We start from the raw sequence: 27,060 nt of genomic DNA on the forward strand, positions 1-27,060 counted from the left end.
AGATATCATGAGTATGATGAAGACAGTGATGCCACTGCATTCACCTTTGTCCTTGCTCATCTCTCAGTCAATTTGGGTGTCTCTTCCACAGGGAAGCCTCTCCTGATTCCCCAGAACTGGGTCAGATTTCCCCCCCACTGAACTCTAGGAGCACTTTTCACTCTGTATTTAACTCCCTGTTGGCTTTTCTGTCTCCCCACTAGAATGAAAGCTTATCGAGTCTTGCTTACCACTGTGCTCCCATCACCTGGCACCATGCCTAACATAATCAATATGTATTTGTCGAGACATTCATTTCTTTAGCAAATTTTGGTTTCTAGGACCTTAAGTTAAAAATTTCACAGTCCATTCTCCAGGAAGAACATGATGGGGCTATAATTTATTCGTTGCTGCCTGCTCAGACCAAAGTTTGTGGCTTCCTCTGAGACTAATGAGTCAGGATATTTTCATATATGTCAGACAAGGTGCAAGTTGTCTTATGATTCAGATACTTCATTATATACAGATGGTCATCTGGAGGTGGTCCAGCAGAGTCTGTCAGGGGTCAGAGAAGGACATTTCTGTATTGAATGAGAAGTTTTCCAGCTCAGGAGTGATTTAGACACATCCTTGGATTATGTGAATCTCAACAGAACTGCAGTCTTACCTGATGTCTGGTAGCAGAGAGAATAAGTTGCAGTTTCCTTGGAAGGCAGAGACTGGAGCTTTCTGAAAATAAGACAACTAAAGCCTTGAGGGGCTATTCATACCAATATATCAGAGCAGTACTTAAATATTTTTTTTATCATATATTGACTTCTGTCATTGAGATTTTCTTACACCTCGTAACATAAGTGTTCGGTATTTTAAGAAAGATTCCCCTACTTCCCCCTTTCACTTCATTAACTCAACCAACTGTACTCAGAGGAACAATTGCTGAACTCACTCTCCAGCGCTGGGAACTGGCCTGTCTCCTATGAGATGCTCCTCAGGACCCCAGAACAGACTTCCATGCTACTGTGGGCATCCTTGCTGGTCCTCGGTAAGTAGTGGGGGAAGCCTCTGTTTGCTGGGAAAACGGAGCCTCTCCACAGGCAAAAGACCTCTCCTCTGTGCTGCTGAAAAAATGGATTTTAATCTCATTTAGAACAGCAGAAAATGAACAAAGGGGAAAGATATTGATACAATGGAATGAGAGGGAAAAAATTATTTCTAGTAATGTGTTCCTTGTTTGCTTTTAATTGCCTATGAAAAATTCCTCTTACCCCCCAAAAGTGGGCTTATTTTTCCATGCAGAAAACTACAATTAAATTTGGTTACCTTTCTAATTACAGATCATGAAAACCAAGAGTGAAAGATGAACTGAGTCCCTTGTGAAAGGACCATGTTCTGACCGCGAGCTGATGTAGAATGATTTTCTGCTGAGAATAGTTATTTCTTTCTTGTATTCTAAGATCAAACCTGCTCTGATGTTCGCAAAGAACATGAGAAGAGGAGAAATAAGACAATTTCCCTTTGATTTTTCTTCCCGATTGCCAATATTTGTCCAAATGAGACACTGATTTTCTAGTAGCTCAAGCTTAGGGAAATAAAGACCAGTCAGTCATTTGTACACTGAATTTTGTTAAATGCGTTTGCCTTGTTCTCAGCTATATCTCCAGACTCCAATTAAGAAAGGAAGAGTACGGGGCTTCCCTGCTGGCGCAGTGGTTGAGAGTCCGCCTGCCGATGCAGGGGACACGGGTTCGTGTCCCGGTCCGGGAAGATCCCACATGCCGCGGAGCGGCTGGGCCCGTGAGCCATGGCCACTGAGCTTGTGCGTCCAGAGCCTGTGCTCCGCAACGGGAGAGGCCACAACAGTGAGAGGCCCGCGTACCGCAAAAAAAAACAAAACAAAGGAAGAGTTATTAGTGTGACTGGCACATTATGGGAATTCAGTAAATAGTGAATGAATGGCTATATGGGGCATAGCATGGTGCGGGGCAATGCAGAGTATGCAGGGACACGGAGGACATGGCCTCTGCCCTCAAAAACTGACATTCTGATAAAGAAATCAAAGGACAAATAAAAGAGCATTTGACTTGGCAATACAAGAAAATTATTACACAATGGATCATAGGACAATGATAATTAATTCTTGCTGATAATAATTAATTCTTGCTGAGCCCTATGTCAGACAGTCTTCTAAGAATATCCCATTGTATTAATGTATCCAATCCTCTAACAATCGATGAGCTGGAACTTCTATAAATCCTGTTTTACAGATAAGGAATCTAAGTCATAGAGACGGTCTCTTGCCTTAAGTTTCATGCAGTAGCAAAGTGGCAGAGTCAGGATTCAAACCCATAATCTGACACTGGAGCTGTGCTTTTAACCATTGCCCCATACTGTATGTCCAGTTATGAGTTTCAACTGAGCGGGAATGGGAGGGGTTCTGAATCAATAGAAAAGTGAGGGTGCTGCAGCCTGGAGGCATCTCAGAGGGCTTCATGGAGGAGGTGGGATTTTATCTGGGCTTTGATGTGTGAGGGTAACTTGCTTTTGTTTCATAATGAAGGAGGAGAATAACACTCCAGGCAAGAAGAGAGTGAAGCCAAGCCTCAGCAGCAGCCACAGTCATGTCAAAAAACCAATTACAGCAACCTTAATTGATGACTTACTAATTTAGCTCATTAAAATATGGCCATGAGGTCAGTTTGATGGCCCCCATCTTACAGAGGAGAAAACTGAGCCTTGGAGGTTTTGTGCAGTTTGCCCAGGGCCACACAGCTAAAATTCAAACCTGTTTCTGCCTGAGTCTGCAGCCTGAGCTTTTGGCCATGACGTTATCTTGTTTCTCCAGGGTGGGTGGAACTGGGCATGTTTCTCCTCCATTTGGCCGGAAGTCGAAAATGGGCGGGTGAACTCTCACGGTAAAATGGTTTGTGACTCGTTGCCTTGTGCTGATGCCTTGCTCTTGACTCTCTTGCAGCACCTCCAGTCAGTGGACCACTTGGTAAGTCCATCTTTTCTTTCCCTTTCTCTTTTATGTTTCTGGATATCTTTTATTTACTTTTATTTTTTTTATATGGGTGTTGTTTTCTTTTTTTTTACCATCTTTATTGGGGTATAATTGCTTTACAATGGTGTGTTAGTTTCTGCTTTATAACAAAGTGAATCAGTTATACATATACATATGTTCCCATATCTCTTCCTTCTTGCATCTCCCTCCCTCCCACCCTCCCTATCCCACCCCTCCAGGCTGTCACAAAGCACCGAGCCAATATCCCTGTGCCATGCGGCTGCTTCCCACTAGCTATCTACCTTACGTTTGGCAGTGTATATATGTCCATGCCTCTCTCTCGCTTTGTCACAGCTTACCCTTCCCCCTCCCCATATCCTCAAGTCCATTCTCTAGTAGGTCTGTATCTTTATTCCTCTCTTACCCCTAGGTTCTTCATGACAGTTTTTTTTCTTAAATTCCATATATATATGTTAAGATATGGTATTTGTCTTTCTCTTTCCGACTTACTTCACTCTGTATGACAGACTCTAGGTCCATCCACCTCATTACAAATAGCTCAATTTTGTTTCTTTTTATGGCTGAGTAATATTCCATTGTATATATGTGCCACATCTTCCTTATCCATTCATCCGATGATGGGCACTTAGGTTGTTTCCATCTCCGGGCTATTGTAAATAGAGCTGCAATGAACATTTTGGTACATGACTCTTTTTGAATTATGGTTTTCTCAGGGTATATGCCCAGTAGTGGGATTGCTAGGTCATATGGTAGTTCTATTTGTAGTTTTTTAAGGAACCTCCATACTGTTCTCCATAGTGGCTGTACCAATTCACATTCCCACCAGCAGTGCAAGAGTGTTCCCTTTTCTCCACACCCTCTCCAGCATTTATTGTTTCTCGATTTTTTGATGATGGCCATTCTGACTGGTGTGAGAAGATATCTCATTGTAGTTTTGATTTGCATTTCTCTAATGATTAATGATGTTGAGCATTCTTTCATGTGTTTGTTGGCAGTCTGTATATGTTCTTTGGAGAAATGTCTCTTTAGGTCTTCTGCCCAATTTTGGATTGGGTTTTTTGTTTTTTTGTTATTGAGCTGCATGACCTGCTTGTAAATTTTGGAAATTAATCCTTTGTCAGTTGCTTCATTTGCAAATATTTTCTCCCATTCTGAGGGTTGTCTTTTGGTCTTGTTTATGGTTTCCTTTGCTGTGCAAAAGCTTTGAAGTTTCATTAGGTTCCATTTGTTTATTTTTGTTTTTATTTCCATTTCTCTAGGAGGTGGGTCAAAAAAGATCTTGCTGTGATTTATGTCATAGAGTGTTCTGCCTATGTTTTCCTCTAAGAGTTTGATAGTTTCTGGCCTTACATTTAGGTCTTTAATCCATTTTGAGCTTATTTTTGTGTATAGTGTTAGGGAGTGATCTAATCTCATACTTTTACATGTACCTGTCCAGTTTTCCCTGCACCACTTATTGAAGAGGCTGTCCTTTCTCCGCTGTACATTCCTGCCTCCTTTATCAAAGATAAGGTGACCATATGTGCGTGGGTTTATCTCTGGGCTTTCTATCCTGTTCCATTGATCTATCTTTTTTTTTTTCTTTTTTTTTTCTTAACATCTTTATTGGGGTATAATTGCTTTACAATGGTGTGTTAGTTTCAGCTTTATAACAAAGTGAATCAGTCATACATAAACATATGTTCCCATATGTCTTCCCTCTTGCATCTCCCTCCCTCCCACCCTCCCTATTCCACCCCTCCAGGCTGTCACAAAGCACCGAGCCAATATCCCTGTGCCATGCGGCTGCTTCCCACTAGCTATCTACCTTACTATGTTTGTTAGTGTGTATATGCCCATGATTCTCTCTCGCCCTGTCACAGCTCACCCTTCCCCCTCCCCATAACCTCAAGTCCGTTCTCTAGGAGGTCTGCGTCTTTATTCCTGCTTTACCCCTAGGTTCTTCATGACATTTTTTCCCTTAAATTCCATATATATGTGTTAGCATACGGTATTTGTCTTTTTCTTTCTGACTTACTTCACTCTGTATGACAGACTCTAGGTCTATCCACCTCATTACAAATAGCTCAATTTCGTTTCTTTTTATGGCTGAGTAATATTCCATTGTATATATGTGCCACATCTTCTTCATCCATTCACCCGATGATGGGCACTTAGGTTGTTTCCATCTCCGGGCTATTGTAAATAGAGCTGCAATGAACATTTTGGTACATGACTCTTTTTGAATTATGGTTTTCTCAGGGTATATGCCCAGTAGTGGGATTGCTGGGTCATATGGTAGTTCTATTTTTAGTTTTCTAAGGAACCTCCATACTGTTCTCCATAGTGGCTGAACCAATTCACATTCCCACCAGCAGTGCAAGAGTGTTCCCTTTTCTCCACACCCTCTCCAGCATTTATTGTTTCTAGATTTTTTGATGATGGCCATTCTGACTGGTGTGAGAAGATATCTCATTGTAGTTTTGATTTGCATTTCTCTAATGATTAATGATGTTGAGCATTCTTTCATGTGTTTGTTGGCAGTCTGTATATGTTCTTTGGAGAAATGTCTCTTTAGGTCTTCTGCCCATTTTTGGATTGGGTTTTTTGTTTTTTTGTTATTGAGCTGCATGAGCTGCTTGTAAATTTTGGAGATTAATCCTTTGTCGGTTGCTTCATTTGCAAATATTTTCTCCCATTCTGAGGGTTGTCTTTTGGTCTTGTTTATGGTTTCCTTTGCTGTGCAAAAGCTTTGAAGTTTCATTAGGTCCCATTTGTTTATTTTTGTTTTTATTTCCATTTCTCTAGGAGGTGGGTCAAAAAGGATCTTGCTGTGATTTATGTCATAGAGTGTTCTGCCTATGTTTTCCTCTAAGAGTTTGATAGTTTCTGGCCTTACATTTAGGTCTTTAATCCATTTTGAGCTTATTTTTGTGTATGGTGTTAGGGAGTGATCTAATCTCATACTTTTACATGTACCTGTCCAGTTTTCCCAGCACCACTTATTGAAGAGGCTGTCCTTTCTCCGCTGTACATTCCTGCCTCCTTTATCAAAGATAAGGTGACCATATGTGCGTGGGTTTATCTCTGGGCTTTCTATCCTGTTCCATTGATCTATCTTTCTGTTTTTGTGCCAGTACCATACTGTCTTGATTACTGTAGCTTTGTAGTATAGTCTGAAGTCAGGAAGTCTGATTCCTCCAGCTCCGTTTTTCGTTCTCAAGATTACTTTGGTTATTCAGGGTCTTTTGTGTTTCCATACAAATTGTGAAATTTTTTGTTCTAGTTCTGTGAAAAATGCCAGTGGTAGTTTGATAGGGATTGCATTGAATCTGGAGATTGCTTTGGGTAGTAGAGTCATTTTCACAATGTTGATTCTTCCAATGCAAGAACATGGTATGTCTCTCCATCTATTTGTATCATCTTTAATTTCTTTCATCAGTGTCTTATAATTTTCTGCATACAGGTCTTTTGTCTCCTTAAGTAGGTTTATTCCTAGATATTTTATTCTTTTTGTTGCAATGGTAAATGGGAGTGCTTTCTTGATTTCACTTTCAGATTTTTTCATCATTAATGTATAGGAATGCCAGAGATTTCTTTGTATTAATTTTGTATCCTGCAACTTTACCAAATTCATTGATTAGCTCTAGTAGTTTTCTGGTAGCATCTTTAGGATTCTCTATGTATAATATCATGTCATCTGCAAACAGTGACAGCTTTACTTCTTCGTTTCCGATTTGGATTCCTTTTATTTCCTTTTCTTCTCTGATTGCTGTGGCTAAAACTTCCAAAACTACGTTGAATAAGAGCGGTGAGAGTGGTCATCCTTGTCTTGTTCCTGATCTTAGTGGAAGTGCTTTCAGTGTTTTACCATTGAGGATGATGTTGGCTGTGGGTTTGTCATATATGGCCTTTATTATGTTGAAGAAAGTTCCCTCTATGCCTACTTTCTGCAGGGTTTTTATCATAAATCGGTGTTGAATTTTGTCAAAAGCTTTCTCTGCATCTATTGAGATGATCATATGGTTTTTCTCCTTCAATTTGTTAATATGGTTTATCACATTGATAGATTTGCATATATTGAAGAATCCTTGCATTCCTGGAATAAACCCCACTTAATCATGGTGTATGATCCTTTTAATGTGCTGTTGGATTCTGTTTGCTAGTATTTTGTTGAGGATTTTTGCATCTATGTTCATCAGTGATATTGGCCTGTAGTTTTCTTTCTTTGTGACATCCTTGTCTGGTTGTTTCTGGATATCTTAATAACTATCCTGTATCTCAAATACTTGTAGAAAGAGGCCTTGTTGTGCCTGCATCATTTTCTTGAGGACTACGGGCAGGTGAAAACATGTCTTAGGACTCTGACCCTAAGAGTTTGGGAGTCACACTCTTGGTTGAAACCTGGCATCGTGCTGGATGATCTTGGAGACAGGGCTGGGATACATGTCACAGAATTCAAGGAAACGGGGTGTCCCCACCTGATGTGGGATTCTAGCCAACTTGACAGAATGCATAGAATCGTGAGAGGGGAAGGATAGAAATAAGCCATTACTTCATTGGGGGAGGCTGAGGTGCAACCAACTTGCCAGCTTCCCCATGTCCCCCCAAGCTTGACAGAGCCACGGGCAACCAACTCATCCCGAACTTCAGCATTCTGTGTAGACATTTCTCTATTAATAAGCTCAGATCATGATAACTTTGAGCCCCCATCCTACTGGTCAGCAGAAAGTTCAGCCTTCTGTTGGGAGCTGTCTCCACGAGTTTTGGCAATCCCTGCTGATTTGTCCAGCCCACCCCCGCCCCCCAACCAGGGAGCTTCTTATGGTCAGCCAGCTCCAGCCAGTGGGAGCCACTGCCCCTTGATGCACACCATCCCCTGCAGCTTCTGGGCCTGTGATTCTCCCCCTCAGTGCTGTGGCTACAACCCATTTCCCACAAATCTCTGCCTAACTGGGAGGAGATCTTAACTGGACTAGGTTTTGTTAAACATTCTAGGATGGAGAAATAAAATACAGAGAGTGTCAGCTAGTAGATGTGGCTAATCTCAGAACCCACTGACTCAGTCCCAACCTCTTAAAGATGCTGACAAGATGTGTCTCTCCCTGACCACTGGGCCATCTGTACATAGCAGGGGCAACTCACTTGGACCAGTGAGGAATAAAGCTGCACACACCAAAGAAGTTCTCCCTTCCCTCCAGTATAAGACCTACTGCCCAGTCTCCATTTCCCTAACCCCAGATGCTTCCCAGGAACATAGACAGTGCAGATTTCTATTCTCTTTAAGAGAAACACAACCCCGTACTCACTGGGGCATAGTATATCTGTATAAACCTCTAGAGAAAGAGAAAGGAAAAAAAGTCTGCAGAGACACATGAATGTTTCTATAATCGAACAGAACATTTAATTTCTTTATTTAAAACAAGCGTTCAGGTTATTCTACAGTTTTTGCCCCCAAACAGAGTATTTCCATTACATTTGGGTACAATTCTAAGGCATATTTGGGGCAGTTCTTACAGAAAAAGGTAAGAATATTTAAAGTCTCAAGCTTTAAAAAAACAATTGCTTGTACGCCCTTGAATACAGACAGTCCTCCTTACCTGAGCATAAAAAGTACTAAGATAAAAACACACTTAATTGATTCCACTTATGATTTTATGGTAAATTGCATATCCCCAACAATGAGATTTTATTTTTGGAAAAAAGACAATACAAATGGAAATAATGTGTTTTATTTTCTACATCACAGAATTTAGATTACCAAGGCAATTTGTAGAACAAAGCATGAATCAAATATTGTTTTTTGTGTGGTTGTTTTTGTTTTGTTTTTTTTGTATGTGATAGCTGTAGGAAACTAAAACTGCAAAAGAGCTCCCCTGCTATGCTTCTCTCCTTTCATCATAAAGGAAAAATCTTCCCCCAGAATCCTCACCCCTTAGTTCACTCCTAGCTTTATTCCTCTGACATCTCCTTACTCAGAACTGTGTCACGTGGCTGGGCAAGTTAGTGCTTCTGTTTTTCAAACCCGCTGTTGGGCCACAGGCTCAACAGAAGGACATTGGGACTAACTTTCAGAAGCCAAACAAATATTTTCCCTATCATTGTTTGCTCCTCTTCAACTTTAACAAATCTTGCTTTACTACACTTGTCAGTGGCTTTGGGAGCCAACAGAGCCGTGGTCCCACAACACTTTTACCACCTTCATGAATTACTGCATCTTTGGCAGAATCTGAAGTATCACTTTACAATAAATTTTCATTGTATACACAATGAAGAATTAGCCTATCAAAACATTGATCTCTGTGCAGGCTAGAAAATAGTAGTGTTAAAGGGGTAAGAATGTTTGAGTGGGTGTTTCCAATAGTGAATAATTTGGTCTGTGATTACTTTTATTATGTCAAGGAAGAAAACCTTTTTTTTTCTATCCTCTTAGGTTTTCCTAATGAGGGCCTGCAAATTAAACTGACAAAAGGCAGACTAGCAAGAGAAAAGACAAATTTTTTTATTCAAAACTTACGGGAATACACAGAAAAATATAAACTAAGGAGGCAGTTAGAATTTGGGACTTATATAACATCTGGATAGGGAAAGGGGCAGGTGAGAAGGCTACTTACTGGAAAACAAATGATTTTTAGGAAAGATAAATGGACCCTTAAGAGAATAGATGGGAGCTATGCTAGTTTTGTGACAAGTTCTGCTTTAGGTGTGGTGCCAACTTCCAGTGTCTGGGGATAAGAGCTGATCATTTATTTGCTCCTGGGGAGGTGATTTATGACAACTGAACTCTTCACAGGCTTGGCTTTTAGGCAGATAAGAGAATTCAGAATAAAGAAAAATAAAATCTATTCTCAAATGCCTTCAGCTCAAAATAATTTTTATGCCACAGTGGTAGACTCATCCTTCAGTTACTAACTCTCACACCTTGAAGCTACAAAACTCAGGAAATAAACTCAGATAAGAAAGAGCCACAGTAATGGCTGCAGGAAATAAAGTTAAAAACAAAATCTCCCAACCCAGAAATCCTCTCCACAAAGGTAATAAAGAAAGCAAACACTTTTAGCATTGAATAAGCATTAAACCATACGCTTCATAATAAGCATGCTCATCACAGACAACCCGCCAAGAGATTGCAAAGACAGAAAAGGATCTCTTACTCTTATATTGCCAAGGGGATTCAGCCCATTACATACATGTTTTCAAGATTAAACAGTAACTAGTTCTCAAGCAGGAGGACTTGACTGCACCTTTTGTCACACATAGTTTATCCTAAATTTATCATGGTTATTGGCTTTTTTCCAGAGGAAGAATAAACATCTCATATCTTTAGGACTGGAGGTAGTCTTGCATACTGCAACAAGGTACCTACCAAAGGTAAATGCTTACCCTTCCACAGGAATGGGGAGACAGGATCCAGGGGAGCTATCCCCCTAGATGTCTGCATTTCAAAAAGATGGCTCCTGGGGCTTCCCTGGTGGCGCAGTGGTTGAGAGTCCGCCTGCCGATGCAGGGGACACGGGTTCGTGCCCCGGTCCAGGAAGATCCCACATGCCGCGGAGCGGTTAGGCCAGTGAGCCATGGCGGCTGAGCCTGCGCGTCCGGAGCCTGTGCTCCGCAACGCGAGAGGCCACAACAGTGAGAGGCCCGTGTACGGCAAAAAAAAAAAAAAAAAAAAAAAAAAGATGGCCCCTTCTTGAGAAAGATGTTCCTGAGTTATGAGACTGGCAAGAGGCTTTTTAACCATTATAAAGATTCACATACATTTGAAAGAAATTCTGAAAGAAAAAAACAGAGGGAGAAGTTGTTTCCCTTATTTTCAACAGGGAGAATTAAACCTCTTATCTTTAATTTGTATTGATATTTACCCTTACATTCTCCAGCTTCTGTCCATTAATTATTCAAAGATCTTAAGGCCTGATTTTATGCATGGCCCACATTTTATTTTCATGAAAGAGTATCTTTGGGGTGTGGGGAGTTAGAAGCACCTAGTTCCCAGCACTCATACTCTTTGTAGTTATTTCAATATAATTTTCACTTCAGACAACAGCCTGCTCACCCCTCCCCTACCTACTTCTTGTTGGAAAAACATACTATGGACCCTTTTCCATAACTGAGTAATTGACCCCAAATTCCTATACTCCCTCCCTCTACAATCCCTCACCCCACCATACGGCCATGCCACACAAATGCTCATCTTAGAGAGGTGTGTGTAACATGAAGAGCCCAGGTGGGAGGGAGTTCAGGAGGAATCTACTTGAGGACCTGGTCCTGTTGGAAAAGGTAAGGGGGTTTGCGGGCCTCCCATCACTGATCTTCTGTGGTGAGTAGGTCCTGCTGAGTTTGCCCTCTGAAAGGTTAGTCTGTTCCTGTAGACAGACTTCATTGTATACAGAGCAGTTGCTGCACTCCTGGGTAAGGTGAACACAGCTGGAAAACTTGAAACCTGGGGAAACAGCAGCCCCGCCGGGGGGCCTTTCAGAGACTCACCAAAGCTGGGTGCTTCAGTCCACTCCACACAAGCCACTGCAGTGGGGACTGCAGACACCTCCACCTCAGACTCATTTCTCTTCTCCCCAGCTACTGTACCCAAATCCATGATTTCCCTCCAGCCTCCGTGGACCACTGTCTTCCGTGGAGAGAGAGTGAATCTGACTTGCAATGGATTTCACTTCTATGCACCAGAGAAAATAAAATGGTACCGTTGGTACTCTGGAAGACAACGTCCAAGTGAAACCCAAGGAAACACCCTCGAGGTTCGTGATTCTGGACAGTACATTTGCCAGGCCCCAGGCTCACTCCCGAGTAACCCTGTGCGCTTGCTTTTTTCTACAGGTGAGAAAGAAGGTGAATTAGTTAAAACATTGGAAGTGGTTTGCAGTACATCTTAGCTCCCTGGATTTTCCAAGAACTGAGGCCCTTCATTCTACTCTAACTTTGATCTTTCAGGTTCATGTCCTCCCTCACTGTCTATAAGTGTTTTTCAAACTACTATTGACATTAGAGTTTAAATGTCTGATATTAATCAACAGACATTCTTACACACACAATTAAAGAAGGAAGTTTTAGTTTTAGGGGATTCAAAAGTGAAGCTGTCTTAGGTCCTGCCTTCAAGGGCTCTACAGCCTCCTTGGGGAGAACTTACGTATACATGAATGTACTAAGCACAAAATAGAAAGTGAAAAGTGCTATAAAATAAGAATTCAGAGGTGGGAAATCTCCAGCCTCAGGGCTTGTGTCTTCACCTGTCTTAGGATATGTCCGTTCTCTATTTCAGAAAATTTAGATCACTCCTCAGGCATTGGTCTATAGGAGCAGGCATTCACTGCATCGTCTCAGAGAGAAAGGATAGAACTAGCCTGTAATCAGAATCTGAAGAGCATGAGAGCTTCATGAGTGGACCGCATTCACTGTCCCTTGACCCTGAATTTGTATCTGTGACCATAAGCCCTCTGCATAGCGCACTCCAATGCACTGTAACAATTCCCAGTGTATTTCTCCAAGAACTACGTCTTTGACGACTCCTGTTCTGTTATTTGGTGAGCAAGTCGGTGTTGATCTTCTCCGTAATCAATGACGTCAGAGATTTGGTCACACCTCCTCTCAGCTTTTCCTCTGCACATTAGAATCCTTATATTTCTGAATCTGTCCCTGAATGGTTAAATAGACGTGTTTAGGATTTATTTAGGAATTGTATCTGAAGCAGGTCAACTGATTTGGAAGGAAATGAGTGAGCTTGAGTCAGGAGACTAAATCCTGGGGGAGAAAAAAGGAAGAAAAAAAAATCTCTGTAATTCAGGATGCGCAGAGGAAGGAGTGCCTCAATAATAACGTCTTATCTGTGTGTGGTTTCCAGCCTCCTTCATCCTCCAGGCCCCACATTCTGTGTTTGAAGGTGACGAGTTGATTCTGAGATGCCGGAAAAGGGGGAGAGAGAAACTGACTGCTGTGAGGTACTTTTGGAATAGAAAACTTATTTCTGATTCTAATAAAAGCTTGGATCTTCTGATATCACAAGCAAGTTTAAACAACAGTGGCTGTTACCAATGCACTGGATCCTTGGAAAACAATCGTGTATTGAGAACAAGTCTCACAAATATTCGAATTCAAGGTAAACACTTCATTTCATCCAAATTTGCTTGGCAATGTCAGGGCAGGGTAAATTGGGCGCATCCGCGGGGATCTATGTAAGTGGTGTTTTTTGGTTTTTGGTTTTTTTTGGCTGTGACGCTCAACTTGTGGGATCTGCTTAGTTCCCTGACCAGGATTGAACCAGGGTCCTTGGCAGTGAAAGCACAGTGTCCTAACCACTGGACCTCCAGGGAATTCCCTATATAAGTGGATATCATAACAAGCTCTGGAAATATTTGAGACCACGTCCTCTAAGAGGCAGAGAAAGTGGAACAATTTGACTTAAATAATCCTGGGAAAGAAAAATGTGATAGAGGGGTCGATAAGTTTGTCTTGCTGGGTGTCTGAAGTTTTCCAGAACCGCGAATCCAAGCCTGCCTCATACTGAGAACTTGATTCACCTCTTCTCTCTAGAGCTGTTTCCACGTCCAAAGCTGAAAGCCACAGACTCCCAGCCTACAGAGGGGAATTCTGTAAACCTGAGCTGTAAAACACAGCTTCCTCTAGAGCGGTCAGACACTCGGCTTCGCTTTGTCTTCTTCAGAGACCATGGGGTCATCCTCTCAAACTGGAGCGCGTCCCCAGAACTCCAGGTCACAGCCATCTGGAGAGAAGACTCAGGATCATACTGGTGTGGGGCCATGACCAGCGGCATCCACAAACGCAGCCTTCCACTTCAGATTGACGTGCAGAGTGAGTGCTGGAGAGCCGGGCTGTGGCGTCTCCCCTGACTGCTCCTTCTGGCCCAGTGAGGGTAGGGACTGTCCAGTACAGATGGATTTTTTCATCCTGACAGAGGCACCAGGCTTAGACTGTGAAGTGAGGTAGATAATAAAAGAAATACAGGATTTCATTTCCACCTCTATTTCTCTAAAAACTTAGTCTTTCTTTGAAATTCTAGCACCTTGAAATGACAGAGGTGATTCATGGAGGCAGATACAAGAGTTGGGCAAAACAAAATGAAAACAAGAAACAAAATTCTCTGCTACTGAATCGACAGATTCTAGGATGTCAGATCTTGGGGCAAACTATTTAGAAGACACATATCCACAGAGGTGGACCCTAACCAGTAACAACAGTGTGAGGTGTAAAGCAGAAGAGAAGGACATACATACACACAAAGATAAATACAATAAATATCAGCTTGTCTTAGGTACCAAAGCAGGACTTCTGGAAACGGATGTGGCTTAGGTCAGTGTGATGATAGCCACTATTGCTATTACTTCTCCCAGGTCAAAATAATTCACACTGACAACTAGGACAGGACATAAAACCCAAATGATTTTTCAGGGAGACCCAATTTTTCTCTCCTGGAGTCTGTGCATCAGGATGGAAAGGTTACCACATTTAATGATACTCTAGGTCCCAAATCCACAGTCTATGAGCTACAGTGCTAACACCTGCAGAAGAGTATATCTTAAAGTCCCATAAAAAGTGACCCTGTCCAACATCCCAACCCTGTCCTCCTCTCACCATGCCCTCACCTGTTGTCTGTGTTCATACAGGAATCCCCGTGTCTGGAGTGTTCCTGGAGACCCAGCCCCAGGGGGACCTGGTGGTTGAAGGGGAGATACTTGTCCTTGTCTGCTCTGTGGCTGAGGGCACGGGGAACACCACGTTCTCCTGGCACAGAGAGGACACAAGGGAGAGTCTGGGGCAGAAAAGTCAGCGCTCCCAGAGAGCAGAGCTGGAGATCCCTGTTACCAGGGAGAGCCACGCAGGGGGCTACTACTGCACAGCTGACAATGGCTACGGCCTCATCCAGAGCGAGGCGGTGAACGTCTCTGTGAGAAGTAAGTCTTAATCCCCATTGACCTTATTTATTCTCAGATTTCTCAAATTAGGAGTGGGCATAGCCAACACTATCTTTGTGACTCTAATTTTTCTATTTCCATTTTGCCATTTTCCACTGCGATATTCACTTTTTTCCATTAAATATCAATAATTCAGGTTATAAGGAGGTACTACAGTGAGGGAATGCTGGCCAGGGGCCATTTCATCTCTTGGGGATGATTCTGTGTGCCTGTACGCTGATCCATTGTGTGTTGCTCTCAAACAGCCGTCTTATGTCATTAGCAGTGTTTTAGGGTAGGGTATAGCTCCTTCATCCTAAGCGTCAACTATACTCTCCTTTTGGTAATCCTCCACAGGGCCAAAGACATAAAACATCCCTTTACTCCATTACTGTTTGTCTAAGAGTGTGTCAATACCAACTTGTATGCAGGTCAGGAAACTTACAAGTACCAAGAGCAAATACAGAGCCCCATTATGTCCACAGAGGAGATAAGCCTTCCTTTGGGATAGCACAGTCGTAGCTTATATCTTTACCTTCCTCTGTCTCCAAGGAGTCATACTAGGTCAAGCCAGGTTCCCACTCAGCTCCCCTGGGACTAAAGAAATTGTTTCTATGGGGCTTCAATTCATCCTCTATCTCAGGTTCAGTTGCATCCCAGGCTATCCAATAAAGCTAGTTTTATGGAGGAACTACTGGAAAGCTAGATTTCCCTGCTTTCCTTTACAGTAAAACCCCTTAAAAGAGTTATCTCTACTCACTCTCTTTAATTCTGTTTTCTCGCAAACCCATCACCTTGAGGCTTGCCTCACTCCAATGGTACTTCTATACCTATTCATCAGATACCCCTTTTAAGGTTTTTTTTTTCTTTTTACTGGATCCCCATCACATTTTTTAAAAATAAATTTATTTATTTTATTTTTGGCTGCGTTGGGTCTTTGTTGCTGCGTGTGGGCTTTCTCTAGTTGTGGTGAGCGGGGGCTACTCTTCGTTGCGGTATGTGGGCTCCTCATTGCAGTGGCTTCTCTTGTTGCAGAGCGCGGGATCTAGGCGTGAGGGCTTCAGTAGTTGTGGCACGCGGGCTCAGTAGTTGTGGCTCGCGGGCTCTAGAGCACAGGCTCAGTAGTTGTGGTGCACGGGCTTGATTGCTCTGTGGCACGTGGGATCTTCCCAGACCAGGGCTCGAACCCGTGTCCCCTGCATTGGCAGGCGGATTCTCTAGATCCTCCAACTCTAATACACCTGCAAGTCCAGATAGCTCTACCTTCAAAGTATCACCAAAATATGACTAATTCCCACCACTTCCACTGCTGCCACCTGATCCAAGCCACCTGGATGATTGCAGTAACACTCTGATTTTCTCCTTCACCTGTGGCTCCACACAACCTGTTCTCAACACAGTATCAGAAGGAACTCTCTAAATCATAAATCAGATCATGTTACTCTTCTGCTCAATATCCTCCCATGGCTTCCCATCTCCTTCAGAGGGAGAGCCAATGTCCTCTCAATGTCCTACCAGATCCTGATGATCTGGCTATCCTGCTGTTCTGACCTGATGGCCCACCACTGTCTCCTCACCTTCTCCACTCTAGCCACCACGGCCCCCTGTCTCTTCTTCAAAACTTCCAGTCACACTCCAACCTCAGGGCCTTTGCACTGCTCTTCCCCACTATCTTCATGCTCATCCCCTCACTTCCTCCAGGACCTTACTCACCTTCCCAATGAGACCTTCCCAGCCACCCTATGTAACATAGCAGCTCTTCACCAAGACCCTCCCTCTCCAAGTCTTGCTTGATTCTTCCTCACAGCATGTGTCACCAACTGCCATGCCATGCAGTCATTTTCTGTCTCTTTCCTTGCCTCCCATAGTAGCCTCATAAAGGTAAATCTCTATTTTGACCATATTTTATCCCAAGTGCCTATTCCACTGCTTAACTCATATTAGGCATTCAATAAATATTTGCTGAATGAGTAAGTTTTACACATATCATTTTTGCTTATCATAGTCATAATCTTAGAAAATAAAGATATTATCATCTCCATTCTATAGAAAAGGAGTGTGAAACTCAGAAAGGTTTGGTAATTTGCCTATGGTCACAAAGCTTATACCTGGCAGCCCAGATTTGAACCTCGACACAATCTTTTAGCTCAAAGAGACAGAGATCTTTCCCTCTGTCTGACTTGTCATACGTAGCATAATGCCCTCAAGCTTCATTCATGTTGTTGCAAATGGCAGAATTTTCCTTCTTATTGTTGTATAATATTCCATCATATTCACATTCCATCATGATGGAATATTATATATATATACCAGGTTTTCTTTGTCCATTCATACATCGATGGACACGTAGGTTGCTCATGTCTTGGTTATTGTAAATAATGCTGCAATAAACATGGGGATGCAGATATCTCTTCAAGACAGTAATTCCATTTCCTTTGGATATATATGTAGAAGTGGGATTGCTAGATCATATAGTAGTTCTATTTTTTAAAAGTTTTTGAGGATCCTACATACTGTTTTCCATTGTGGTTGCACAGGTTTACATTCTCACCAAGAGTGTATAAGGGTTTTCTTCTCTCCACATCCTTACCAACACTTGTTATTTCTAGTCTTCTTTTCTTTTTAAGTTATAGGGAATAAAGTTTATTTTGGCAGAGAGTGTTAAACAAAATTAAAGTTGCATACATTAGTAACATAACTCAACGTCCTTAATTTAGTGTAAGTGTGACACATTTTCTTGCTTTCCTATGTTCTGCTAAATCACCATAACGTAGACTGCTTTATTAAACTGAAATGCTGAAATTTAATTTTACTGTTTGTTTGTTTTGCCGTACGCGGGCCTCTCACTGTAGTGGCTTCTTCCGTTGTGGAGCAAATGCTCCGGACGCGCAGGCTCACGGGCCCAGCTGCTCCGCGGCATGTGGGATCTTCCCGGACCAGGGCACGAACCCGCGTCCCCTGCATCGTCAGGTGGACTCTCAACCACTGCGGCACCAGGGAAACCCAATTTTACTGTTTTTGCTTATGCTCTGATTCTAAACAAACTTTATAAAAAAGCCATTGTAACAGGTGTGAGGTGCTACCTCACTGTGGTTTTGATTTGCATTTCCCCAATTAGTGATGTTGAACACCTTTTCATGAACTTGTTAACTTTTGCATGCCTTCTTTGTAAAAATGTCTATTCAAATCCTTTGTCCATTTTTAAATTGGATTATTTGAGGGGTTTTTTGCTATGGAGTTGTATGACTTCCTTATATTATATTAACCTCTTAACAGATACATGATTTCCATGTTTTTTCTCCCATTCTATAGATTGCTTTTTCATTTTGCTGATTATTTCTTTTGCTGTGCAGAAGCTTTTTAATTTGTTGTAGTACTATTTGTGTATTTTCACTTTTGTCGCTTGTGCTTACGGTATCATATCCAAAAAGTCATTGCCAAGGCTAATGTCAAGGAGCTTTTTCTCTATGTTTTCTTCTAGGAGTTTTATGGTTTCAGGTCTTACATTTAAGTCTTTAATACATTTCAAGTTAATTTTTGTGAGTGGTATAAGATGGAGGTCCAGTTTCATTCTTTTGCATGTGAATATCAAGTTTCCCCAGCACCATTTATTAAGAGATTATCTTCTCCACTGAGTATTCTTGGCTCTCTTATCCAATATTAGTTGACAGTATATGCATGGGTTTATGTCTGGCCTCTTGATTCTGTTCCACTGATTTATGTATCTGTTTTTATGCTAACACCAATTTGTTTTGGTTACTCTAGTTTTGTTATATAGTTTGAAATCAGGAAGTGTGAAGCCTCCAACTTTGTTCTTTTGTTGCAGGATTACTTTGGCTATTTGGTGTCTTTTGTGGTTCCATACAATATATATTTTTTAATTTCTGTAAAAAATGCCATTGGAATCTTGATAGGGATTGCAGTGAATCTGTAGATGACTTATATAGTATGGACATTTTAACAGTATTAATTCTTCCAATTCACAAACATGGGATATATTTCCATATTTGTGTCTTCTTCAATTTTTTTCAACAATATCTTATAGTTTTCAATATACAGGTCTTTCACCTCCTTGGTTAAATTTACTAGTAAGTACTGTATTATTTTTGATGTTATTGAAAATGGGATTGTTTTCTTTATTTCTTCTTTGGGTAATTCATTGTTACATGGATAGAAACACAGCTGATTTTTGTATGTTGATTTGGTATCCTGCAACTGTAGTGAATTTGTTTATTAGCTCTAAAGATTTTTTGTGGAGTCTTTAGGATTTTCTTTATATAAGATCATGTCACCTGCAAACGGAGACAATTTTTCTTCTTCCTTTCCAATTTGGAGGTCTTCTATTATTTTTTTCTTGCCTGATTCCTCTGGTTAGGACTTCTAGAACTATGTTGAATAGGAGTGGTGAGAGAGGACACCCTTGCCTTGGAGAATGGATCCAATGGAAAAATCAGAATTCCCCAACAATTTAGTTTATTCCTTCCATTAGTTTCTTTCCCACCTCCCCTTCAAAGACTCAGGCTTCTATGAGGAAGGAAACTGGTGGCATTTCATTGTGGTGTCCCAATATATTTTTTTAATGGAGAGCAATCTCAGAGTTACTGCTGGTTCAGCTAGTGTCCTAATCAGTGGTGATATTTGCTTTCTTTCTCAGGCAGGCTGCTGTTCCAAAGTTAGGTGCTGCCAAGCCGCTGTCGCATAACATCTTTCCAGATGTCTAGGGGAAATTTCCAAAAGGCCAAAGTACAGAATAGATAGAGAGATAGAGAGGCAGATGTAGATTTTCCCCCAAATATTAATTTCTGAAATGATGTCTGGGGGTCAGTGGAGGGAGCTGTCTACCTTTCTCCCCTTTGCCACAATCCACCCAGGCTCTTGTCTTCTACCCCTTCACAGTGAGTCACTTCCTGTCACATGCAGGCTCAGGGCTGTGCTGCCCACAAGTAGAAACCTGCTTCCTGTGCCACACCAGTCCTAGCCTAGTCCTCAAAGGCCCCCATGAGTCCTCATCTTTTAGATTCTTCCCTCTACCAGGCTCAAGGCCCCAGCCAAGCTGAGGAAAGCTTCCAGGGCTCCAGGCCCTAGACCCCTCCCCTGGAGGCTCATACAGGCTTTTCCCCTCCAGGCACCCCAGGGAAAAGAAGAGGCCTTGTTGCTGCAGGAACCACTGGGGGGATATTCAGCGTTCTCCTGGCTGTGGCCCTGCTGTTTTACTGCTGGCACCAGAGGAGACTAGGTTTGTGTTCTCTCTTACCTTTTGCTAGAGCCCATGCCCTGTCCCTGCCTCAGACACCCCAGCTCATCCCAACCTCAGTAACAGCCATGCCACCGTTCTCTACCTCACCACCCCAGCGCTCACAGACACACTCATACTCTTCCTTGAAATGGCAGTTTCCTTAATAGGTATCTAGTCTAATCTACAAAGCCTCAAGTGGAAAGGTAGGGAGGAAATAAACATTTTAATGTGAAGTTTCAAAAACTTTAAACGGTTTCCTTGGGTAGTTTCTTTGGCCCAAACAGACTGGTCAACTAGATGCTTCAGCCCACCCTACCTCCCCTAGAAGTGGACAATCAAAATAAACTGGAAGCCCCTATGAAGAAATGACTGAGAATGGGAGCTGGCTAATCTTTATCCTTCTTCTTCCTCAGAGACTTCCCAGAGTCAAAGCCTGAAACGAGCACCTTGTGCTCCCATGGCTCTGCTCTCCACAGGTCAGGCCGCTGCCTCCCCCTCTACATGGTGGAGAGAGTTTCTCCCTGGTACTGTCATGTGCTTCCAAAGGCTTCTTGCTTTAACCCAGGTCAGGGTAGTTTCAGATGCCAGGAAACCTGGTGTAGAAGACAGGCACAGAAACTTTTTCAGCTCTAGTATAATTACCCATCCTTCATCCCTGTCTTTTAATTTAATTCAATTCAACTCAACTCACCAGATCCTTCTGAGCACCTGCTATGTGCCCTGCACTGGGTTGAATGTAGGGAGCCTTGGACCTTTGACCATGAGTCTCCTTAACGAGCTTGAAACTGAGGTTCCTCTGGGCATAACCACAGATGTTCCTGGAAAACCAGCTACAGCCCCTCACTACTCTGCAAGAAAGACAAATTTGGCTATATTTAGTATTTCCTGAGGTAGATCAACACAGCCTTGGACCTTAATAAGTCTCAAATAATTGTATATTCAACATAGAAATGTGTAGCCCTGTCCCCAGCAAGTTATATGCTTTGTCCAGTTCTTTTTCACATGGTTTTCATCAGAATATGGGACTGGGCCCATGTTTGAAATAACTTTCTGATGACCTCTCTTAGGCAGTGCATGTGTGTGAAATATTTGAGAATGAGCTCCCTCTGCTGACACAATCTGCCTTCGTTTTATTTTGCAGGAGACGGTTCTCTGGGAGACACAACCAGGTGAGGCCTCAGTCTTTCTGGTTTCCCAAGAATAAAATGTGCAGAACTGTGGGGCTGCAAGTTTAGGCTAAGTGATTTCTCTGTGTCCCTGTGTCTAGATACTCCCGTTTTCACATTCCTTAAAATGGCCACAATCACAGCTTCCTAGAATCCTTCTAATAGTTTGTATAATGGATTTTGCATGTATTTAGATCAGTTTCTTATTTGAAATTTATCTGAATGGATGATACCAAAGGTTATAGATTTTCTAGGTTGCCGCAGAATATTTCTGGTGCAAATAGTCCTATAGTTAGGCAACGTGTTACTATAACTACGTATAAAATGACTGTTAATTCTAGACTTTCTAGAGGAACCTCAGTTTCTAGGAATCTTCTTTTTGCCCCACATGTGCTCATATACTCATCAAATTTTGTGCTTTTAAATTTGGTTTGGAAAATATGGTCTTCTTCTGTCTGTGTCAGTGCCTCAGTCTTATAGTCAGGGACTTGGAGCATGGATTATGTCTAATTTCTTCTTGAATTGTCCAGATAGAATGCTTTGAGGACACTTCCTCCAGGTGATGAGGCTGGGTTTTTTTAACCAACTGAGAGTGACCATTCTATCTATGAGGTCATCATTCCTATGATGTTAGAGACTCTTCTGGCCTTGTTCTGCTGACTTCTCCCCATTCCTTTTTGTCTCTGTCTATGCCACTCTTGTGCATATAATGTTCCAAGGATGATCATGTGTTTCTGTGCCTCGCAGGAGACCCCTGACCCTAGGCCCAGGAGTGTCCTTCCATCCCATGTGCCCTGCCCCAGTGGAGCTGCAGCAGTTGCATGGCAATGGTAAAGATTTCCTGGTAGGAAACTGCTCCCAGCCTGAGCCAGGGAGAGATACTTTGTTCTGAGGCCTGGCAAAGGCCCCTGGTCTCCCTAAGTATCCCAAACCCAGACATTCACAATAAATAATTGCTTAGGAAGAAGCATCTGCAGCATACCCCACTGACTGGGACAGCTTAGAAAGTGTTGCTTTTTTTTGTTCTCAGAGCACCCCAAAGAAAGAGACCTGGTATATTCTCAGATCCAGATTATTCAGCCTGGGGAAGAAGGAGAAGGTAAGTCACTGGGGAGAGATTCTTGCTGCAAACTATATTCATTCATTTGACACATATTTACTGAGCACCTCCTATGTGATGGGCACTGCTTTAAGTAAAGAGAGTAAATCAGTGAACAAGGTGGATAAAAATCCCTACAGTGTGATGCTTAGATTCTGAAGAGAGAAGGCAAACACAGAAAACTACATAACGTATCTTTGCTGATGATCAGAACAAAAATTAAACATCCTTCTAACAGATATTATAATCATGAAGGTGTATGTACAAAGATTTCCCTTAAGTAATGAATGAATGATGGCAACGCACCTATTATGTGATAAGGATATATATGCATTATAATATATAAAAATATACATATGTATGTATATGTTTAGTTAATCCATATAACAACCCTGTGTAACCAGTATACTGAACAAGCAAGACTCATGACTTAATTACAAAAATCTTCCGTCTCCCACTGTCTGTTTAAACTTTCTTCTGTGAGAGATCTTCTCGGGCACTCAGGATGAAAATTCTGGCAGTCAAAGTTTTTACAAAACATTATCTTAGACAATAGACAGTAGGTGGACACTTTATGTCATAGTCTCTATTAAGTAACTAGAACACCTAGTTTGAAGATGTTAAGCAAAACTTTCCCCTCTCCTAGTTCAGGGAAATTTCAGAATGGAAGCTGGCAATGGTAGGGATGAGGGGGAGGACGAGGCAGAGTTGGCCTCTCTGTTTCTTTGGTTGGCTTCCCCTAATTAGCCTGGAGAAAGGAGTGGGAAAGGAGTTACTCCAGCTGGTATTTTGGAAGCTGGCTTCTGCCTCTCTGGGATGGCAGATGGTTAAGCAGGCACTCCCCTGTATAAGGTACATGTGTGGTCTCTTGAGGTTTCCTGCTGGACCCCTCCTTCCTAAAATTCCTTTGGCACAGCTGGTGCATTTCTAATTCCAGGAGTTGTTTGTGACTCCTTCATTGGCCTCACCTCCAGTCAATCACATCCAGCTTCCTGCTGCTGGATTCCCTTGGTACCTGGAGGCCCTATTGAACAGGACCCAAGGTGACCATACTCCTGCTTGTTCTGTCTCCCACGTGGACCACATCTGTCCTTGGGGACACCTGGGAATTTCAGGTCCTTGCTGACCCACAGCTTTCTTCCAATCCCACCACCAGTCATGAGTCAGAACTCTCAATGCTCTAGATAAGGGTGTTGAAATATTTTTTATTGTTATCTGCAGTAAGAAGTACAAATTGTACTGTTAAGCAGTGTGAATGTGCACACACTCACACACAAACACACACATAACTGAACTAAAGTTTTAGGAGACAGTACTTAGTGTGGTGCACTCTGTTTTCTAATCTACTCATTGATTGTTTTAATCAGCTTTATTGAGGTATAATCGACATACAATATAATTCTCTACGTTTAAACGCACAGTTCAAATTATTTTAATAAATGCATCCATTCACAGAACCACCACCACAATCACGATGTCGAACATTTCCAACAGCCCGGAAAATCCTTTCATGCTCCTTTGCAGTTAATCTCCCCCCAGCTCCACCCCTGGCACCCACGGATCTGCCTTCTGTCCTATCGTTTTGCTTTTCTATAATTTCATATAAATGGAATCTTATGTAATGGAATCTTTAGGTCTGGATTCTTTCACTTAACATAATGTTTTGCAATTCATCCATATTCTAGCATATTATAAGTAGTTCACTATTTTTTTTGTCATGTAAAAAGCTATGCACATTTAATGTATACAACTCATGAGTTTGGAGATAAATTAACACCAAGGAAACCATCACCACCATTAAGGCCATAGATATATACATCATCTTCCAAAGTTTCCTTCCACACACTTGATGATGATGATGATGATGATGATGATGATGATGTGTGGTAAGAACACTTAACATAAGATTTACCTTAGCGAGCTTTAAGTATACAATAGAATATAGTTAGCTGTAGGCACTATGCTGTATAGTAGATCTCCAGAATTTATTCATCCTTCATAACTCAAACTTTGTACCTTTTGAGCAATACCTCTAGTCTCCTTTCCCCCAGCCCCTTGGAACCACCATTCTACTCTCTGCTTCTATGAGTTTGAGAACATACAGTATTTGTCTTTCTGTATTTGGCTTATTTTTCTTAGAATAATGTCCTCCAGGTCCATCTGTGTTGTCACAAAAGACAGGATTTCCTTCTTTTTTAAGGTGGAACAATATCCCATTGTGTGTGTGTGTCTGTGTGTGTGTCATACTTCCTTTATGCATTCATCCATCAATAAACATTTAAGTTGTTTCCATATCTTGGTTATTATGAATAGTGCTGTGATCTCTTCAAGATCCTGATTTCAATTCCCTTGGATATGTACTCAGAAGTGGGATTGCTGGATCACATGAGAGTTTTATTTTTAAATTTTTAAGAAACCTCCATACAGTTTTCCATAGTAGCAGTACCAATCTGCACTCCCACCAACAGTGTACCAGAATTTCTTTTTCTCCACATCCTTGCCAACACTTGTTATCTTTTGTCTTTTTGATGATAGCCATCCTAATAGGTGTGAGGTGATATCTCACTGTGGTTTTCATTTGTGTGATTACTGATGTTGAGAACCTCTTCAATAACTGTTGGCCATTTGTATGTCTCCTTTAGAGAAACATCTATTCAGAACTTTTGCCCATTATAAAATTGGGTTATTGTTATTATTTTAGCTATTGAGTCCTACGAATTCCTTATATATTTTGCATATGAATCCCTTATCTGATATATGGTTTGCAAGTATTTTCTTCCATTTTGTAAGCTGCCTTTTCTACCTGTAGCACCTCTCCAGTATTTTTGTGCCTAGTAGAAATTTCAGTTGTAACGTGATCCTGAACACGGTTTACAAATGAGGTTAAGGACTTTTACAAGGTCACAAGCCAGTAAAAGACTAAGTCTTCTGTTTTGCTATAATATTTGCTGCATATAGTGCCTATTGCTATATTTGACTAACATGCATCATCTGAACACCTGCTTTATCTGTTACTTTGATTTCTCAGCCATCCCCACTAATCAGGACCTTTTGAATGATAGAACTGCCACCAATTTGATTGGGTTAATTAGGTACATCTTATAGAGTCACCTTGATCAGTTGCTGCTCTTCACACTCTGTCCTTGACATATTTGTCAAAACACCACTGAAGCTGAGCACTCTGTTGGTGGACGAGTTATATTTTAGGCACTTTATGTGTTGATGATCTGTAGCAAGATTTCTTTACCAGTGCCTCAGTGTTTGCATGAAGCCCCTGAAATTTTATGCAAATTTCCATGCATATGTCTATTGTTCTGGGGAGGGAGTACATAGCTTCTATCAGGTTATTAAAAAGATCTGTAAATCCAGAAGGTCTATGGTAAAAATATAATGAAAACGAAAGAGTTCCAGGATGTATCTTTTTTCCCAAGCTCTATCTCTCCATAAAATTACTATATATAGCTCTCATGATTCTACCTTCTCTGAATTCTTAATTTCTAATATGCAGGATATGACAAATCATACCTGCTAAACTCTTCTCTCACTATGGCTCCATCTCTAGGAAACTTTGGCAATAAAATCAATAACCAGAACATGCTAATGCAAGAGAATTTTTCTCACAGAGCAGACATTTGAAGAGGTCTAGTGGGAACTTGCTGAACAAGCAGGGGTTGGACTTCAAGGTTGGTAAGATGGAAGTTAAGAGAGGCAAGAATTGTAACTAAGAGAGAAATTATCTCTAAACATCTGGTAAATGAAGGGAGTAAGATTTCTTTCTGTGGTATTAAGGGAACCTGAAAAGGACATGCAGAAGGCTGGGTTAAGAAATGGTAAAACAAAGTCACATGTGTTGTAGGACATGTTGGGGGTCAGGGAGGAGAAGACATGACAATCAATGCAAAAGGCCTAGTGACTCCCAGATTCTGGGAAATAAGCTATAAGACTGAGTTCTGAGTGGATCCAATACTCATAGTTCAGTGGTTTCCTTTTCTTCCACAGGAAATACCTTCAGAACATCTCTAGAGGACCAGGTGAGTTTCATTTCCTGACTGTTTTCTCTCCCACTACTGCTTATAGCCCCATACTCCTTCTCCTTCCAGTTCTTCTTCTATCTTTTTTCCACCCCAGCATGCCTCAATTGTCTACTCTGAGGTGAAGACACAGCTCCGAGATGATTCAGCTGGAAAGGTCGGCTCTAAAGATGAAGATATCATGGAAAATTACAAGGATGTCCTACTCATGTGACTTGTCCCTGATCCCAAGACCCAGCTCAGTGCAGTCCTTGAGGTCTCTAGAGTGACCAACTAGTTCCAACTTCACGGTTCTTCTTGCCTATGTGCATTCACTCCCAGGACTTCTGATTCACCCACTCTGATGCCGTGATGGGAAAGCCCCTCAAAGACGTCACTAAAATGACCAGGGTCCATGGTTAAAAAAAGAGCCTGTGTACCTGCTCTGAGCCTAACCTAATGTGTTCCCTAGGGTGTGATTTAGGGGAAAGGAATAAGGCGGGAGAAGGACTGCTGCTGAAAAACAGAAGCATAAATTTTGGAGAACTGGGATTTGCATCTAGACAGAAAGGACCAAGTGACTCAGGTCTCTGTTTAATACATCTTCAACAATTCTCCCACTGGGGAATCAGCTGCATCAATTAGTTTCAC

General features: G+C 41.7%; 1 protein-coding gene across 1 annotated transcript; it reads left to right on the plus strand.

The window, feature by feature from the left end:
* Positions 1–960: 960 nt before the first annotated feature.
* On the plus strand, positions 961–26,644 carry FCRL4 (Fc receptor like 4). The gene is made up of 12 exons (XM_060142284.1): positions 961–1,021; positions 2,951–2,974; positions 11,555–11,809; positions 12,831–13,085; positions 13,520–13,798; positions 14,611–14,898; positions 20,024–20,134; positions 21,276–21,303; positions 22,048–22,130; positions 22,331–22,399; positions 26,399–26,430; positions 26,528–26,644. Exons 1-12 carry the CDS (start codon positions 961–963, stop codon positions 26,642–26,644), a joined length of 1,602 nt encoding a protein of 533 aa, XP_059998267.1.
* Positions 26,645–27,060: the final 416 nt, after the last annotated feature.

This window comes from Lagenorhynchus albirostris, chromosome 2, assembly GCF_949774975.1.
Source record: "Lagenorhynchus albirostris chromosome 2, mLagAlb1.1, whole genome shotgun sequence".
Lineage (NCBI taxonomy): Eukaryota > Metazoa > Chordata > Mammalia > Artiodactyla > Delphinidae > Lagenorhynchus > Lagenorhynchus albirostris.